The sequence below is a fragment of the Vigna unguiculata genome, chromosome 5, assembly GCF_037176805.1.
Source record: "Vigna unguiculata cultivar grain cowpea cultivar isolate G323 ecotype 2 chromosome 5, ASM3717680v1, whole genome shotgun sequence".
In the NCBI taxonomy this organism is placed as follows: domain Eukaryota; kingdom Viridiplantae; phylum Streptophyta; class Magnoliopsida; order Fabales; family Fabaceae; genus Vigna; species Vigna unguiculata.
The window spans coordinates 47,313,637-47,332,874 of NC_140796.1; the positions used below are offsets into that span (position 1 = coordinate 47,313,637).

At 31.0% G+C, this 19,238-nt stretch overlaps 1 protein-coding gene across 1 annotated transcript; it reads right to left on the minus strand.

Moving 5' to 3' along the window:
• Positions 1-8,397: 8,397 nt before the first annotated feature.
• Positions 8,398-10,406, minus strand: LOC114185976 (uncharacterized). The gene is made up of 3 exons (XM_028073967.2): positions 10,092-10,406; positions 9,770-9,975; positions 8,398-9,111 (listed from the first exon to the last, which is right to left on the minus strand). Exons 1-3 carry the CDS (start codon positions 10,290-10,292, stop codon positions 8,679-8,681), a joined length of 840 nt encoding a protein of 279 aa, XP_027929768.2. The 5' UTR covers positions 10,293-10,406; the 3' UTR covers positions 8,398-8,678.
• Positions 10,407-19,238: the final 8,832 nt, after the last annotated feature.

Here is a 19,238-nt window from a genome sequence, read left to right on the forward strand (position 1 = left end):
ACCGGTGTCGTGTGTGTTGTTGTTTTTTTAACTTTTTTTGTATAACTTTGTTTAAAATTTAATTATATAACTTTTTTTCTAAATTTAATTGTATAAATTTTGTTACATTCATAAAAATATAATTTTTTTATTTTAAAATTTCATATAATTTTAATATTTTTTTTAATTCATATTATTTATTTGTAATTATTTTTATAACCTCAAATTATAAAATCATTCTTTTTTATTCATCAAGGGTATTTTGGTAACTTTATAATTATATCTATTTTAACAATTTATTTTATCTATCACATCAATCAAATTTTTTACTAACTTTCATACAACTTATCTCCAAATTCACTCACTTTACCCTCTAAATCTACTCAAAAAAACACACAAATTCATCCACTTAAATCCACACAAATCCATCTTCAGACTCTCCCCCAAATCTATACCACACATTCTTACTGTCAGATTTTAAAACCAACTCTAATTAGTATTAACTTCCTAATATTTAAATTTATTTTTTATTAAAGAATTTAGTGTTAGTCAAATTAATTCTAGTGTATTTTTATTTTAAAACTTATTTAATTTAGTATTGGCTTGATTAACACTAATGACATTAAATTCAAAAAAGAAGTTATTATAGAATACCTTCATATCCAACAAAATATAAATGAAAACAAATGAAAAAAATATAATAATGAATGAAAGAAATGTAGATGAAAGAAATGAGTATGAAAGAGACGAGGAAAAGAGTGTGCATGAAGGAGAAGAGGAGAAAAATATGGAGAAAGTAGATGTGGAAAAAAAAATGTAGAAGAATGCATGGATGTAAAAGATGAGTGTGGATGAAAAGATGAGTGTGGATGAAGGAGATGAATCTGGGTGAATATGACTCTCAATGAAATATATGAGTGTGAGGAGATTTATGAAACTGAAAAAAGAAGATGGGGTGATGAGATTTATATAAAAAGTAAGAAAAAAAATTATCAGTGAGGAGATTTCTTATTTTCAAAAGTGAACTATTTTATTAGAAGTAATTTACGACTCACATTAATTAGTGATAAGGCTAATTTATAATATATAAGTGGGTGTAAATCTTAATTTACAAGTCAAATTTGTAAGGTTAAGATAAATTTAAAGTTCACGTTTAGAAATGGTGTCAGAGTCGTAAGTTTGAACATATATTAGCAAACTTTGTTATTTGTTCGACCTATTATGTCATTTGTTATCAAAAAATTTGTTATTTGTTTGACATATTGTTTTATTCGTCATTGAACTATTATTGGATTATCCATTAGTGTTCAGTCCCACAATCAAGATCCATATATCTCGACATAAGGAAGTGTTGAAAGTTTCACATTGAAAAATAATAAAGACACTTTACAAGCTAATTTTTTGGAGTTAAATTAAACTTAAAGTTTAGTTTTGAACAATAACTAAGAAAATTTGATATCTTCAAAATTTATAAGGTACATTTGAATTTTTTTTATGAAGTGATGAGAAATTAAATTCTAGAAAAAGGTTTTTAAATCCAATGATAAAGAAGTAAATGAAATACCATATGAACATTTTGTGACTATATGTATTGATATGATAATGATGTAACTGTAAATCATTAGTCGATTTTGATTAAAAATTATAAAAGTAAAAGGTTCCTTGTTGTTTAGTTGGCAAAACAGTTCGAAGAAGTTGGACACGGAAGTGAAAAATAAATAAAACAAAAGGTCATAAGATTAGCAGTGATGTAAGGTGTACCTAAAACAAAATGCTACATTTTGTCTTTGCCGACTAACAAATGCTAACTACCACACACTCTAAACACCAATCATTATCTCAACATTCATGCCGTTAAAAAGGCTTCAAATATTCTATAAATCTACTCTCTTTTTTTTATATCGTTTATTTCAGACTTTCTAAAGTTATAAAATTAATGTAAATGTAAATGGACGATATAAACAAGTTGTGAGTTTGTTTATTAGAGGTAATTAATAATAAACATAGGTTTGTTTTATTAGTATTCTTATTATTTCATTAAAAGGACAATTTCCTCATCTCTTTGTGTTTATAACTATTCTGAGAAATATTTTATTTTTTGTGTATTTCAAATTTTACAAAAGGTTATTTATATAGCAAAATATAAAACATCTCAGAAATACTAACGCATTGCTCTCAATTTAACTTCTTTTTCTTCCTTCATCCCCTTCCATTATTACATGGCCTCTTCGCTTTCTTGTGTTTCTTAGGTCTGGGAAAAAGAAAAAGAAAAAAAGGGGAATATAATATATTTTAAATCAGACGTTTCGAAAAACGTATTTTCATATCTGGATATACTTTTTGAAATATCTAATTCAAAATGTTTTTTATTTTTTACATATTTTGGATTGAGTGTTTCATAATGTATTTTCTATCCAAAAATATATTCCAAAACATTTAATTATGAATATAAAAATATATATAGTTTGGATTAAGTATTTCGAAAAGTATTTTAAAAAATCTTTCAAATCACTTAATTCAGAAAGAAAAAATTATATTTCAAATTGGATGTTTCGAAATTTATATTTTTGAATAAAAAAAATCTTCCAAAATACTTACTCTAAAATATATTCTTTTGTAATTCTGAAATGAATGTTCCATAAGATATATCTAAATCTGAAAAATATTTCAGAAAAATGTTTAAAAAAAGTACAAGGATTTCAATATATTTTTAATGAGAATTAGTTTGAGGGTTATAGGTTTTATAGGAGTGCAGGAAGGAAAATGGAGGTACAGAAGAAAAGCCCTTGCTTTTGTTGGAAAAAAGGGTTTTGGGTGGGCTTTCTTTTTCTCTTATATATAGTAATTCGTGCGGCCAAGCCCAAATAACAAAATGAGTAACAACACCATTCCATGATGAATTCGATAAATAGAAGGAAAAGAAAAAGAAAAGCTTGTAGATGTGATGAAATTAGAAAAAGGAAAATAAAGATATACTACAAACTCAACTTTTATATATATATATATATATATATATATATATATATATATATATATATATATATATAAAAGAATAAAGAATCATGAACTTATTATCTGAAGGTTTTGAATTGGATGTAATGTCAATATTTTATGTAGATTGAATTTGAATTCCATTGGTGTTGTTGGTCTCCCAAATGAACTTCCTCTCTAAAGACTTGTTAGTGGTATTAGAACCAATGATTAGTCTTGATGACCGATTCATATAAGTACAATATGGTTGGTTCTTGTATCAAAAGTCTTTATGATAAAAGGTTAAGCCAAGTGCATACCGTTAAGATAAACAATCATACGAAAGGCGAAAGACATACTCAAGGAGGAGTATTCTAATGTGGAAAGAGACTCATTCTTGAATGAGAGATTGTTGGGATTCAAATGTGAATCTAAGTCTTATATTGGATAAATATGAAAAAGTTGAAAACATATAAGAATGAAAACTCATAAAAAGATATCAAATATAAAACCTCTCAAAATAATAGTCAGCACATATATAATATGATTTTTATATTTGTATTACACACTTATATACCCTTGTATTCATCCCATATCTCTTAGAAAATACTAATTATGGAAAGATAGTATTGAGGATTAAGGACAAAAGTATCGATCAGAATGGAAAAATTTGTTCTTGAATTTTACTTGTAATCCACCTTCATGTCTTAATCTATGCAAGTCCAATATTGTTAATAAATCTACATTTACGTTGTTATGCTTAAAAAATAATATAATTTCTTTGTTGCCATATATCTCTTACATGACCATCTACACAACTTTTCACATTTGATTTATAAATTCATTTAAACAAAGTGTTGTGAACTGTAAGTAGCAAATTATAGATAAACTTGATTATGCGATACAAAACTTACTCCTATCAATTTCTCATGTGTGATATTTGTTGCATGTTAAAAAAAAAAGTGATTAGTTAGTTTAATTATATTGGTCACATATAACACACAACTTATCTCTAATAAGAATTTCTCTATGGCTGAAATTCTTCTACTATATTGTTACATGTTTAGTTATGATCCTTTTATATAGTATCATAGTATCATCCCCTATCTCGCTTTTCTGAAAATTTATTCTTTGACTATATATTATTTCAAAACATCTTAAGATTGATTTCAAAGTCAATTTTGATGATGTTTTATACTTCTGTCTCACACATGAATAAAAAATATCATATGCAATCACATGAATAAATTATCATATACAAGATGTAATATGATAATTGTTGCAAGACCTACTTCCAATAGCTTATGGTCAGCGATGACAATATTAGAAAATAAATTCGATTAACCATTGGACAAAGGATATTATTAGATTAGATGCAAGAATAGATAGAAGATTTATAGGTTATCATTTGACTATTTGTTTATAGACAATAAATTTGTAAAATAAAATCCATTAATTATTGTTGAGAAAATTAAGAGAGAAATATCTTTTGTTAAAGATTTGCTTAACTCAATGGAATACTTTTTTCTATTTGTTCAACTTTGAACATAGTTGCACCAACTTTTATATATAATAAGATAAAAACATTATTTAATATGGTAAGAGAAGTGTGAAGAGAGAGGGTAAAAATAATAAAAATATTACATTTAGTCATTTAATCTAACATAGTTACTATATTATAACTTTATGGATTGAAAATGTCAGAAATACTAGGACATGAAAGAGAGACACAAACAAATAAGTAAGAGGATCAGATAATTCATGTCCTAACTTCAATACACACAGATACGCCGCTTTGTCCGGAAGCGCATTCATTGGGTTTTTCGCCGGGAACATTCATCGAGGGTTTAGCCGACAACCTACGACCTAATGCTTCGACATTCTATACGACAATGTAATTCCATAATAATTGGATATGTTCCATAAATTTTAGTGATCTATTCCTTAAACTGGAAACTCCAATTATAGGTTATTACAAACTAACATAGAATTATGTCAGAAAATATCTAAATAATTATACAAACACCTAGACAGATTTCTTCTAAAAAAGAAGTAAATGTCAGCACAATAAAACACGACAAATCACCTCATAATCAGAACTACAACGACTCAGCACATTCCCGATTCTAGATTGTTAGTGTCCGTATCGGTGTCGACCTGCATGATCTTTGTAATAAGCACCACCCATCTTCTTTATCAGTTTTTATTTATTTTTTTTTTTCAGTTTTCAGAAAATGAAGGCAGTGCAGTCTTTCCGTTTTCAGCTAAAGCTAAAGTAATGACTTTATTTATAAGACAAAACAACATTACTTATAGTGAAAAAAGGAAAAAAAAAACAAATGTTATTTTAAAAATTGATTACAGAGAATAAAAGGAATACTTATCAATAATACAGTATATTGTTAACACATATTCTCTTTGTGAGGTGTATTTTGGAAGAGTAACAAAAATGAATTAGATTTTAAATATACTTTAAGTTAGTTATTTATAGTTATTTAACTTTTTTATTATTACTTTTTTTATTTTAACATTTTTATGTTTAATTTACTTTGTATGTAGTTCAAATTAAAAATAATTTTATAAATTGAAATAATTAATATTCACTAGACATGTTATAAATTATAGAAAATAAAATTCAAAATTGAGTTGTATCAATTTATTTAAATAAAGTAACTTGTTCAAGTTAAAAATATATACCACTTCTAAAAATATAAAGGTACCAAAAATTTAAATAAGAATAAATTATTTAAAAAAATTAAAATTAGAATAACATAATAATATACTTTTTACTAAAAGCATAAATTTTCTTTAAATAATAAAATATATGGAGGTATGTTGATTGGGTTGAATTACATGATGACTTAGCTCCATCCAATCTAACCCAATTCATTTATATTAAGTTGGGTTTCACTTATAATTGAGTCAAACTTGACTCAGCCCGAATTAACTTACCTTCATAGAGAGGGTACGTTTAATAGTAGTGACTTGATTATCTAACCCAAGTTTCATACTTATATCTTGGACTAAATGATATATACTTATATTTTAAGGATGTTTATTGGTTGAGTTACCTAATGACCTAGATCGATTCAATTCAACCCAACCCATTTAAATTGAGTTAGGTTTCACTTATAATTGAGTCAAACCTGACTCAGCTCGAATTAACTTACTTTTATATAGATTGTGGGTTTAATAGGAGTGACTTGATATCCAACCCAAATTTCACACTTATATCCTGACTAAATAAGGTAGGTATGTTTTAAGGGTGTTTATTGGGTTGAGGTACCTGATGACCCAACTCAATCTAATCCAATCCAACCTATTTAAATTGAGTTAGGTTTCACCTATAATTGAGCCAAACCTGACTCAGTCCAAATGAACTTACTTTTATATAAATTGTAGGTTAATAGCATTGACTTGATATCCAACCCAAGTTTCACACTTATATCTTGGAATAAATGAAATATGCTTATATCTTAAGGGTGTTCATTAGGTTGAGTTACATGATGACCCAGCTCGATCCAATCCAACCCAACCCATTTAAATTGAGCTAGGTTTCACTTATAATTGAGTCAAATCTGACTCAGTCCAAGTTAACTTACTTTTATACAGATTGTGGGTTTATTAGGAGTGACTTGATATCCAACCCAAGTTTCACATTTATATCCTGGACTAGATGAGATATGCTTATATATTAATGGTGTTCATTGGGTTGAGTTACCTGATGACCCAACTCGATCCAATCCAACTCAACCTATTTAAATTGAATTAAGTTTCACTTATAATTGAGTCAAACCTGACTCAGCCCAAATTAACTTACTTTTATACAAATTGTGGATTTAATAGGAGTGGTTTCATATCTAAACCAAGTTTCACACTTATATCCTGGACTAATTAAAATATGGTTATATTTTTATGTCATGAATTAGTTTACACAAACTTATTCTGACTTGAATTATTAATTTACTTAAACTCTTTAATTAATAATTGTGAAAATTGTTTTATTTTTCAATTAATTTAATACTTGAAAATTTATAAAATTCTTTAAAATCTCAATGCAATTAAAGTCGATCTAATTCAAGTGGATTAAGAATAGATTGGGTTGAATTTAATATATAAAAAAGGTAAAAAATAATATCCACTCCAACACAATATTTTGTTAGTGGATTGAATAATGAATTTACCTAGATCTTAATCAAATCATCTTGCAAAGTTATATAATTTTATGTCATGTGAGAATCTAACTTATCAATTGTCTATCTTATAAGTTAAGTTCTACAAGTGAGCCCATGTCTCTAACTAATAAATTTTAACCATTATTAAAAAAAACATTTTTTAATGTCAATTTTTTATTTATTGATTATGTGAGAAAGTAACTAGTGTTTAAAGAATATAAAAGAAAAAAAAACTATATGAAGTGGTAAATTTTACTCGTATACATAAAATATATTTCCTTATGTTTTCAATATCAACTAAACTATAACTCACTTTGATTCATAGGATACGTATATATATTCTGAGGTTCTCTAAAATATTTTTTTTATCAGAATTGGTAAAGTAGTTAAGAAAAAGAACATAACTTTTCTTTTACTAAATATATATGGACATTTCTCTTTTTCTCTCTCTCTCTCTCTCTCTCTCTCTCTCTCTATATATATATATATATATATATATATATATATATATATATATATATATATATATATATATATATATATATAATCCTTAGTACCTAATGGGTAAAACGTAAACTTTTGATCGAGTTGAGCATATATTTATGTCATCCTAAATTAAGTTCCCTCAACATGGAGGCTTTACTTATATTTATACAGTGATAAATGAAGTGGTAATGAAGTTAAATGATGATTTTAGTTGTCAAATTCTTATTTCTATATATTTTGTGTGAGTTCTCTATCTATTTTAATTGTCTATTCTCTTTAAAATTAGTGTTTACGGGGTATTGATCCTTAGTTAATTTTCGTAGTGCGATAAGAAAATATGATAACAAATTAATTCTATTAATGAAGAGTGGGATCATAAAAGTATTTGATCAGATGAAGGTATAAAAGTAAATATAGTTTGATTATACATTCTTTATGAGTTATTTATTTATCATTTTGGTAGAGAACAATAAGTTCTAAAAGTGTTGGAAACAAACAAATGCTTTTCGATAACATCGAGTGTTTAATGCTGTACATATCCTCACCTTCTTCTCTGAAAAGTCTCTGCATTTATTTGGAAGCTTTATCTGTCTAAAATAGTAGCATAAACATGGTCCAAGTCATTGAAATCGTGTCTCGGAAAAAGGGAAGAGAAAAAGCTTTTCACTTTCTTCAAGAAATTAGAAAAGCTTTTTACCTTGGTCATATCAACTACCAGACATTCCAGACAGGCTGCTAAACTGAGAATGTGTCCACACATTTAATGCACAATCACAAGGGTAAGCACTTCTTCCTCAACATACACATCTTTAACAAATCAAGAAAAGTTTTAAAACGTTCTCTCAAAAATATTCTGAGTTCAAAACTCCATGGATTAACAAGGACTCAACCTCAGACTAAGAACCATACAACACAGGCAGTATACAGAAACAAAATTTTAATCCCTAAAAAAACCTCAAATTTGAAGTAAAAACTTGACCCAGTCAAGATTATGCTAATCCAAGATGCATTTTTTTGATAAAAAGGAGCCGCAAGAGTTGTTGCTCTGTGAATCATCAACACGAACATTCAGTCTGTCAAAAATTTCCGCATTTCGACTTTCTGGTGAAGAGTGAGATCGGGTGGGAATGTGATTTTGAACCTTATTCTCAAGTTTCCCTTCTTTGTTGGATCCTTGTGGTGAGGCAATCCTTCATTTTCAACAATCTCTTCATATTCAGGATGAATAACATTGTCGATTGGCACAGTTAAGTTTCTTCCATCAAGGGTAACCAGTTTCACAGTGTACCCTGTCAAGGCTTCAACAAGGGATATCGTTTTGGTCACCAGAAGGTCGGCTCCAACTCTAGTATAAACTCTGTGAAGTTCTTCTTCTATGATGAAAACAAGATCAGCTGGTATCATATTTGGCACCCGAATTCCCATCTCCAAATACTTTATCTTTGTGCCATTCTTCCAACCAGGCTTCACTTCCACTACCAATACCTCTCCCTCATCCTTACTGTTTATGCATCCATAAGGAAATTAATCAAACAACAAACTACAAAATTATACAAATTCTTCATGCTAAGGATAACGGGTTTTTGCAGTGTTTTCTGGGCAAAAGTTAAGAAGCAAATGCTACTCAGTAAGACAAACAATTACACTTGCTACATCAACCAGAACTACAAAAACTCTTGCAAAACAAATAAACAAAGGATGCAATACAAATCGAAAAAAGTGTCCACGCAATAGATTCAAGCAGCAGGTTCTCAAGTGTGATTTTTTTTTGCAAAGCACTCTCACCATAAAATGAAACACAAACTGGTGATACGTTGAGTCAAAAGTATTACGCGGTTACAAGCCCAGTTAGTTTCTTCTTTACACAATCTATACCCTTTTAATCCTTATCCGTAAACCCTAAATTCAAAACCCTAAATCAAAGAATTTTAGTACCCAGGATTTAGAAACCTGTTCACAGCTGCAGTTTCAGCCACAAGAACAAGGGTTTTGGATTCGCCGCAACCCACAAATCAGCTGCATTTTTTTTAACGCCGGAACTTTAGTTCTACCAAACCAAATCAAAACCATTTTCATAACGCCAGCACTGGGTACTGCACATTGGCATTAGAAACAAACGGGAATGCAGGTACTTCCAACGAAAAAGACAAAATACTCACCCACCAAGTTCACCGAACTTCCTCCATATATTAACCTTCTTGGTGGTTCCAGTGTATAATTCTTCAAGAGTGCAAGACAACTTGCGCTCAATTGGAGGAGCTTTTTGGAGAGGTTTCTGGGTGGAAGAGGCAGCAGGAGCAGCAGGTGCCACCCGAGCCATTAGACTACAATCAAAAAGTGCCCTCTTGTGGGAATCACTTAACACCTTCAAGAAAACAACACAGGTTAAAATAAAAATCGAAAATCGTTCGTTTAAATGAAACCCACCATTCAAAGATTGAATCTTTTGAATCTTTGTGACACCCTTCGGGGGAAACTAACCTCATACGCTTCAGATACTTTTTTAAACATGGATTCAGCCTCTTCCTTGTTCGTGAGATTTTTGTCGGGGTGCCATTTCATGGCGAGTCTCTTGTACGATCTCCTCAGCTCCTCTTCTTTAGCATCCTTCTCGACCTCAAGGATTTTGTAGTGATCAACAGCCACATCTGGTGTTTCCGCTTCTCGCTTTCGCTTCGTCATCTTGGCGTTTTTTTTTTCTCCGATACACTGTTCTTCTCAGGATGTTCGGTTGGTTTCAGAATGTCGTGAAAAGGTCCACAATTCACAACGGGTTGACAGTGAGTGTGTCTACCCTGCGCTTCAGATCACCACTTTATACTGCAATTGTCATTCATGCAAATATTATTTAAGTTAAATATTTATTACCCTTTTGTTTTGTAGCATTGACTGTGAAAAATATTTGAAATAGGTAATTATGACACCGTTTATTGTTAATCTTTTATTACTCATAATTGCTACCAGATAAATATTTAAAATAAATCTTCAGTTGCATTAAACTCCAATCAAAATTCAGATCAGATCCATGTGAAATCAAAATACACTGTTGTATTATTACCAAGGGCATCCAATTGCCTGGATACTATTTTAAACATTTTACTTTTCCTTTTTAAATATTAATTACAACCCTTAAAGCATAAACCAGTTAAAAAACAAAGGAAGACACTTCATTTTTATGTTTCTAATAAAACAATTTCCTTCCCTGTCCCTGTCAATTTTTTTTTTTTTAGTTTAATGAACTGTTATTTTATCTTCTCTATTAACGTAATTTTTTTATATTAATTAAATAAAAAATTTTATGTTATCTTGAAACTTAAAAATTATTTCTAAAAAATGGGTTTTTATTAAAAAAAAAACAATAATTGAAAAAGAACAAGGGAAGTAAATATCCATGTAACGCTTACAACACATTTGTTTACCTTTGATGATTATTATTTTAAAGGATATATGAAAATGTATATTTGTAAATTTTACTATGTAAGAAAAGTCTTCACTGTTAATATGTGTTTATTAAACTAATTTAAATATATTTACTATTCAAATACAGTATTCTCTTTTGCATTATTTTTTGTATATATTTTAAGTATACTGTTGCATTTTTCCTCGAAAGTTTTTCTTTCAATTATCTTAAATAATTTTTTTTATGTCGACAAAATTTTAATTATTTATTTTCTTGATCTATTTTCGTTTATTTTTTTCTCAAATTCATTTTTAATATTTTTAAGAAAAATCTACACTTTTAAAAATCTTACACCCCAATATCCATTATCAAAGCAAAATTAAATTTCTATTATCAAAAAAAAAAAAATCTATTATTAATTTCAATTTCAATTTATTTCATTAAAATATAAGTATTTATCCATTTGCAAACTTAACTACTATAAATAGTCGCTTTAATTGTAAGAAAATTGTTCATTTTTCCTGTTTTGTAATTGAGAGATATGTAAGTCATGTTTATGTGATATTGGGTGCATATTAATTCAAGATTTTCTTTTTTTCCAAATTTTCATATATAAATGAATGCATTATTCCTCACTTTTAAAATATAACTAGAAAATACCATTATAGGATTAAATGTAACTAATAAATTTCATCATATTAAATAATTAAATATTATTATTTAAAAAATACTCTTATTTACAAATTTAAAAGTTATTAATAATGAATCTAATAAAATTTAGTTTTATAAAATATACTTTTATAACATAAAGAATAATGCTACATAAAAAGTCATTATTCATTTTATAGATCTACAAAATTAGATCTCATCATATTAGTCTTAGGATAACAATCAAGAAGCATATTAATCTAGGACAGTACAGATTGAGAAAGCATGTGACAATCAAAATATGACTTCCAACTAGTAAAAACATATGTGCTAAGCCCTCATGACTTCATTTTTTTTTTGCTTAAATATATATTTGGTCCTTATTTTTGTTGTTTTTATTCAATTTGGTTCTAATGGGCCTAAGGGCTGGTCCATAGAGTGTTCAAGGCCCCTAAGGCAGCCAAACTCCCTCTCACTGCTGCATTCTTGCAAACACAGTTCCCTCACACTCTCTCTTTCTCAACAAAACGCTCGGTTAGGGTTTGGGGATTAATCCAACTTCAACTGAGTCTAACCTCTTCCTTCCGCTCACGTAAGTTACTTTTGATGCATACTATTCCCCTTTAGTTTAATCTTTGTGCTTGTCGTTAGGGGTCCTCGTAATAATCTCGTGCTCCCTCTGTATTGAGATTTTCAGCTCTTAAACCTGCTCCTGGAGCTGTAGTGCTCATTCGCTTAAGTGTCGAAACTTTCCGCTAGCTTATTTCCAGGTAAGGGAAGCTAGAGTTTCGAGTTTTAAATCATTTTTGGCTTGTTTTAAGTCCGCTTGGTGTTTGTATAGATTATACGTTGTTGTGAATATGTGGGATGCCTTACGTGGTTGTTTGGGTGTGGAAATGTGATTGTTGCAGGTGAGAACAGGGACGAGAACTGATAATCTCGCCCAGGCGAGCCAGGCTCGCCTAAGCAAGACTGGTAGAGGCTCGCCCAAGTCTTCTGCGCAAGCTGCCGCTCAGGCGGGTAATCCTTGTTTTGAGCGAGTTGATGCCTTACTTAGGCGAGGAGAGCTCGCCTAAGCGAGCTAGTGCGAATGCTCCCTGTTCCTCTTTTCGAGCTCTCGCCTAGGCGAAGGGAGCTCACTGAGCGAGAGTCTCTCTCGCCTGAGCGAAGAGCTAGGCGAGAGTGTGTCCTAGTTTGATGTTTTCTCTGTTCTTGGATGTTTGACATGTATTTGATTGAGTTTTTATATAATGACATGAGGTGAATGAATATGCATGTGTGAGAGGGTGTATGAGATGTGAATGATGAACTTGGATAATTCTTGGTATGAAATGAATATGAAATGGTTGGTTATGAAAATGGCATGGTATTGATATGAGATAAAAAATTCTATATGCATGGATTGAATATGATGAGTTGGGTATGGATTTGATATGAGATATGGAATGATTCATAGGTAAGAAGTGATGAATTTTTACATGGTATTGGCATGAGGTACGATTCTATATTGGTGGATTTGGGAAGGATGAGTTGTTATTGATTCAGCATGGAATATGAATGAGGAATGGTTATAAAGGTTGGTATGAGACTTATATGTGTGACAAATATTACTTTATTGATTGAGTATGTTTGGTCTATGTCAGTGCGTAATTCCATGAGCCTTTAGGTGAGACCTCATGGTAGTGCTTCAGTGGTCGGGACGTAATTTCATGATCCCTATTAGTGAGAGTTCATGGTGGTGCCCCATTTATATAATTTGGTAAGGATTCAAGGTAAGGTTGCATCCTGACACTCTAAGGAGTCAGTTAGTCTTACTTAGAGCGAACTGACTTTTGTGGTGAGAGTAGCAGGAGGTCTGAAACTCATTAAGGGTTAACCTTGTGTGTGGGGGATTGAGACATTGTGACACTTGTAATACTTAGCTCGGGGGTGAGCAGAGATATCTGTAAGACCCGTAGAATTTAATTAATTAAATAATTAATTAATTAATAAATACGGGAGGAGAAATAATTATAACATTAATTATGGTTGGTATAACGTGGAAAAGTACTAACTCAAGTGGTTGAGAGTATTTTGATTATGTGAGAGGACTTGGGTTTGAGTCCTATGTATGCTAACTTTTGATGTTATGGTTTTATTATTTAAATCTATGAAAACAGGTTCTTCTATATTATGATAATTGAATTGTGATATCTAGCATGAAATATGAATTGGCATGATGGTTTGATATTGATTTGGCAATTGCATGGTTATGGGTTCAAGCCTTGGAGAGCTCACATTAATTTATATTTTTTGGCATTTTGGATTTGACTTGAATATGAAAGGGTTGGGAAGAAACCCTAGTGGTAGGGCAGCCGAGAGGTGGCTGGAAAGGAGCCTTAATGGGTTGGTAAATGATAATAAACTCCATTCAATAAGAAATTTTCGTTTTAAAGCATTAGCATAGTTTTAGGGCACCTTTAAAAGGCTATAGTGAGGTAGAGAGAAGGGTTTTGCCAATCTAAAATTTGACTACAGAGAGAGAGCAAAAATTCTGGAGTTGGTGAGGTTTGGGAGAGATTGAGAGGCTGAAAAGAGAGGAACCAAGGAAGGCTAGCGTGCGAAGGGGAACTATCCAAAGTTCAAGGGTTAAAGCTTAAAAGGATCCAGGTTAGGGGAGTTGTAATCGTTGTTTTTGTTTTATATTTCGATAATGTAAAATGAAATGTATGGACTGGATGTTTATTTGTGTATTTTGCAATTTTCTGTGTTTTCTGGGAAATTTCCAGAAACCGCCTGGCGGGCATACATCGCCGCCAGGCGGTGCATGCGTTTTTGCCTTATAATGGGTTACTGAGGGGAAATCGCCTGGCGGCACATTCCCGGCCGCCAGGCGACACATAGGTTTTTCACTATTCTGGGCTTCTTTGTATGAAGCGCCTGGCGGGATTGGTCGGGACCGCCAGGCGACACGGGTCTGAGGCGCGATTTGGGTTTTGTTTTAGGTCTTTTGACGTGAGTTAATTTGGGAAAATCAAGGGGATGCCCTTGAGAGATGATCCAGTGTGGTAACGTCAATTCTCGAGAGTAATTTGATAGAGAAATCTGATGAAACAGTGACGAGGTGTTTTAGGGTTGAACACTTGGAGTTGATGTCGGAAGTATTATTGGTAATTCGGAAATGCTATGATAACATGCTAATGAGTGTGTGCGAGAATTGAATAATAGGTATTGGAAATCGTGGGAATGAAGAGTAGACGAGGGATTGTGTGTAAGTGCGGGTGACTGGTATAAGAGTAGAAGTGTATAATCATGTGAGATGGTTATGTTGGATACTAGAGTAGGGTATGACCTGGCGGATAGCAGTTCCAGTGCGATAGGAATGTGTTTCACATGGAAGATAATGCTTACAGAGTATACTGTTGATGTTTGAGATTTAAGGTTTAACCACACAAATGCATAAATGCACTGAGTATTAGGAAGGGGAACATATATGAGAGTGATTATAATGCTGAGGCAAAGGTGTTAGTAAGTATTGGGTACTGGATAATATAGTATGTTATAGAGAGAAGAATGGGGTTCTAATTAAGACAACCAAATAGGTGCACATAGAAAGTGGGTAGTCATTTGGACAAGTGGAGAACAATCCGAATGGATTGATGAAAGGTCAAGGGATATTTGTATACTGGGTGAGGAATCAATGAAAACTGAACAGATTGTAATGACATTTATACATTGTCTGTACTGATACAGTGCCTGGCGGAGGGTTGTAAACCGCCAGGCGATGACCACAACTTCTACAAGGTCTGGAGCGAGATCCGCCTGGCGGTGAACGTGGGTGCGCCTGGCGGTAAGGATTGGTCCGCCAGGCGGTGTTTACAATTATTGATAATTTTGGGGCGCTTGGCGCCTGGCGGTACGTGTCCTCCGCTAGGCGGTCTGGAAGTTGGCAGCGCCTGGCGGCACGTATCCCCCGCCAGGCGATTCGCACTGCTGCAGCGTTGAATTTGGATTGTGTATGTGTGATCTATGTGGCGTCTAATAGTGCTTTAAAGGTGGGATTGTTGGAGTTCCTTGAGTTGTGGCTCGGAACGTATCCCTTGAGTTGTGGCTCGGGATAGGGGTTAAGCACGTGGTATTCCTTGAGTTGTGGCTCGGAATAGCATCTCTTGAGTTGTGGCTCGGGATGGCGGATGAACACGAGAAACCCTTGAGTTGTGGCTCGGGTTGGCGAGTGTTGCCGGTATGAGTGTGCTGGTTATGGCCAGTACGGATGGGTCCAGATAGATTGCCCTCCTCAGTTGTTGGCTGACGAGTTTGGTAGTCTTGGGACGATACGGGCTTTGTTCGTATATGGGAACTCTACCTGGCGTTGCGGTGTATGATCCGTAGCATTTTTTCCCGCACGTGCTCTATCGGTTGTGGCCGATAGGTATGGCAGCAAGTCACCTTGAAGAAATCATCAGACGAAGTAGAACACGAATAAACGTATTGGGGATCGAATTGTGGGAATAAAAATATAGGGCAATATGGAAAGTTAAGTTAAGTGTTGTGATATGTATGCATGTTGATATATATATGTTGATAGCTTTGTATATATGTGATTTTATCTGCTAAGCTCACCCTATCTGCGTGTGTGTGGCGATGATCGTGTACGCGGTACACGGGAGCAGATGTTGTGATGCAGGTGGCTCTGGTGCAGCTTAGTCGCGGAGAGGGGATTGACTTGGGAAACTTTTATATGTATTTATTTGTTTTTGAAAACAATTGTAAACCTTGATGGGTGACTTGATAATATTGTGGATTTTGGTTTTGTAATGAACGTTGTATACTTTATTCGCCCATTTAATAAAGTTTTGAATTTTCCCACGTTTTGGGAAAATGAGGTATTATTAAACACGCTATTTTATTTATTCCATTTACTTATTTATAAATTAGTAATATCCTGACGGGATGTTACAATATCCACCACAAGTGCAAGCATCCGCTGAATCTGACCAGATTATACGTATCCAGAGGAGTCATGTCGAGTCTAGTGTATTGCTTGAGGAGTCATAACATGTTTGGATGACATATACTACTTCGATTGTGAAATAGCATGTGATTGCATGATAAAATGTTTTATACTCTAGCTTATCCTTCTGTTTGTTTGTTGTGTGTTCTGTATGTGTGGTTTTTCTCTTTTTACGATGATCATCAACTTGTTGATGTGAGCAGATGCGAGAACCACCTGTGGTCATCAGGGTGATGGAGGCTCCGCTGCGTAGCTTTGGGTTACATTATGCCGTCCAAGATTCTTTTATGGTTGTAGCCATGTACTTGTCTGCCCCCCTTGGACTACTGTAGACTCTTACTCCACTTTGGTCACTGGCATCTTAGTGTGCCTAAATTTCTAATTCAAAATTCTCTTGGTTAAATGTTAGGAGTATTGTCTATATTTTAGGACTTTGTTTCTAATACTATTCCGCGTGAGTGACATTCCTCTAATTAGCGTTATTAATTAAATGGGGTGTTACAGTATTGGTTGCATATTAATTCATTTTTTTTTTCCAAATTTTCATGTAGAAAAGAATGCATTACTCCTCAGTTTTAAAATATAACTAGAAAAATACCATGTTGGATAAAATTAGATATAACTAATAAATTTCATCACATTCAATAATTAAATATTATTTAAAAAATACTCTTATTTAAAAAATTAAAAGTTATGGCTAATGAATCTAATAAAAAATAGTTTTATAAAATATACTTTTATAACATAGATAATAACATTACAAAATATTCATTATTCTTTTTACAAAGTTACAAAATTATATCTCTCATCCTATCAATCTCAACATAACAGTTAAGACAATACATATTGAGAAAGCTCCATTTTTTTTTTTATAATAGCAAATATTTATTGAAATACAAAATAGTTTTTATTTAAAATTACTATAAAAGTAAATAATTTGTATATATTTTTTATTATAAAATAGTTTTTTATTATAAATAATTGTTTAAATTTTAAAAAAATTATTAAAGTCGGAAATGGTAAAATAATTATTTTAATTTACAAAATAAATAAATTTAGAAAACTGTCACTACAAGGATAAAAATGTAATTATATGAATTTAAAATAAAAGTTACTTAAAGACTAAATTTGAAGAAAAAAAATGTCCAAACAAAGATGAATCTACATTTTATATAGTATCTTTTGTTGTAAGAAAAATGTTCATTTCTCTAATTTTGTAATTAATTGAGAGATCAGTAAGTAATGTTTATGTGATATTGGTTGCATATTAATTCAATTTTTTGTCCATATCATCATATAGAAACGAATGCAATACTCCTCACTTTTAAAATATAACTAGAAAATGACTATGTTTGATAGAATTATATATAACTAGTAAATTTCATCACATTCAATAACTAAATATTAGTATTTAAAAAATACTCCTATTTACAAATTTAAAAGTTATAGTTAATGAATCTAATAAAAATTAGTTTTATAAAATATACTTTTATAACATAAATAGTTATGTTATATAAAAAGTCATTTTTTCTTTTTATAAATATATCAAACTATATTTCATCATATCAGTCTCATCATAACAGATAAGAAACAGACTAATCTAGGATAATACAGAAAAACAAAGTATATGAAAATCTAAGTATGACGTCCGGCCAATGGAAACATATGTGCTAAGCCTTGATGCGTCCATTTTTTTATTTATTATAGCAAATATTTATTGAACTACAAAAGTAGTTTTTATTTAAAGTTATTATAAAATAAATAATTTGTATATATATTTTACTATATAATAGTTTTTTATTATAAATAAGTATTTAAATTTAAAAAAATTATTAAGAGAGAAATGGTAAAGTAATTATTATAGTTTTTAAAATAAATAAATTTAGAAAACTATCATTAAAAGGAAAAAAATGAAATTATATGAATTTAAAATAAAAGTTACTTAATTTTTTTTTCCAAATTTTAATATATAACTAGAAAAATACGATGTTAGATGGAATTAGATATAACTAATAAATTTCATCACATTCAATAATTAAATATTATTATTTAAAAATACTCTTATTTACAAATTTAAAAGTTTTAGTTAATGAATCTAATAAAAAATATTTTTATAAATATACTTTTATAACATAGATAATAACACTAAATAAAAAGTCATTATTCGTTTTATAAAGTTACAAAATTATATCTCATTATATCTGTCTCAACATAACAGTTAAGAGGCACAATAATTGTAAGACCCATTTTATTTCTATTAATTTTCTCCCTTAAGTTTTAAGGATCTATCCTAAGTAGATGGGCCTAATGACTGGCCCATAGGGTGTCAAGGTCCCTAAAGCAGCCTAGACTTCTATTCTGCTCTCTGTAACGTCCCATTTTAAATAGATAAATCCAATTTAATAAAACGTCACATATATAAATATCTAAAGAGTACGGAAATAGGTATATGAAGGTACATAGTACCCCAAACCTATTCATAACAAAGAAAAGAGGCACCACACTGCCTAAAACAAAGTGAAACAGTTCTAAAGGTAGTACAAGGTCTTGTCCAAAACAAGAGAATCATAAACTATTGGATCTCCTT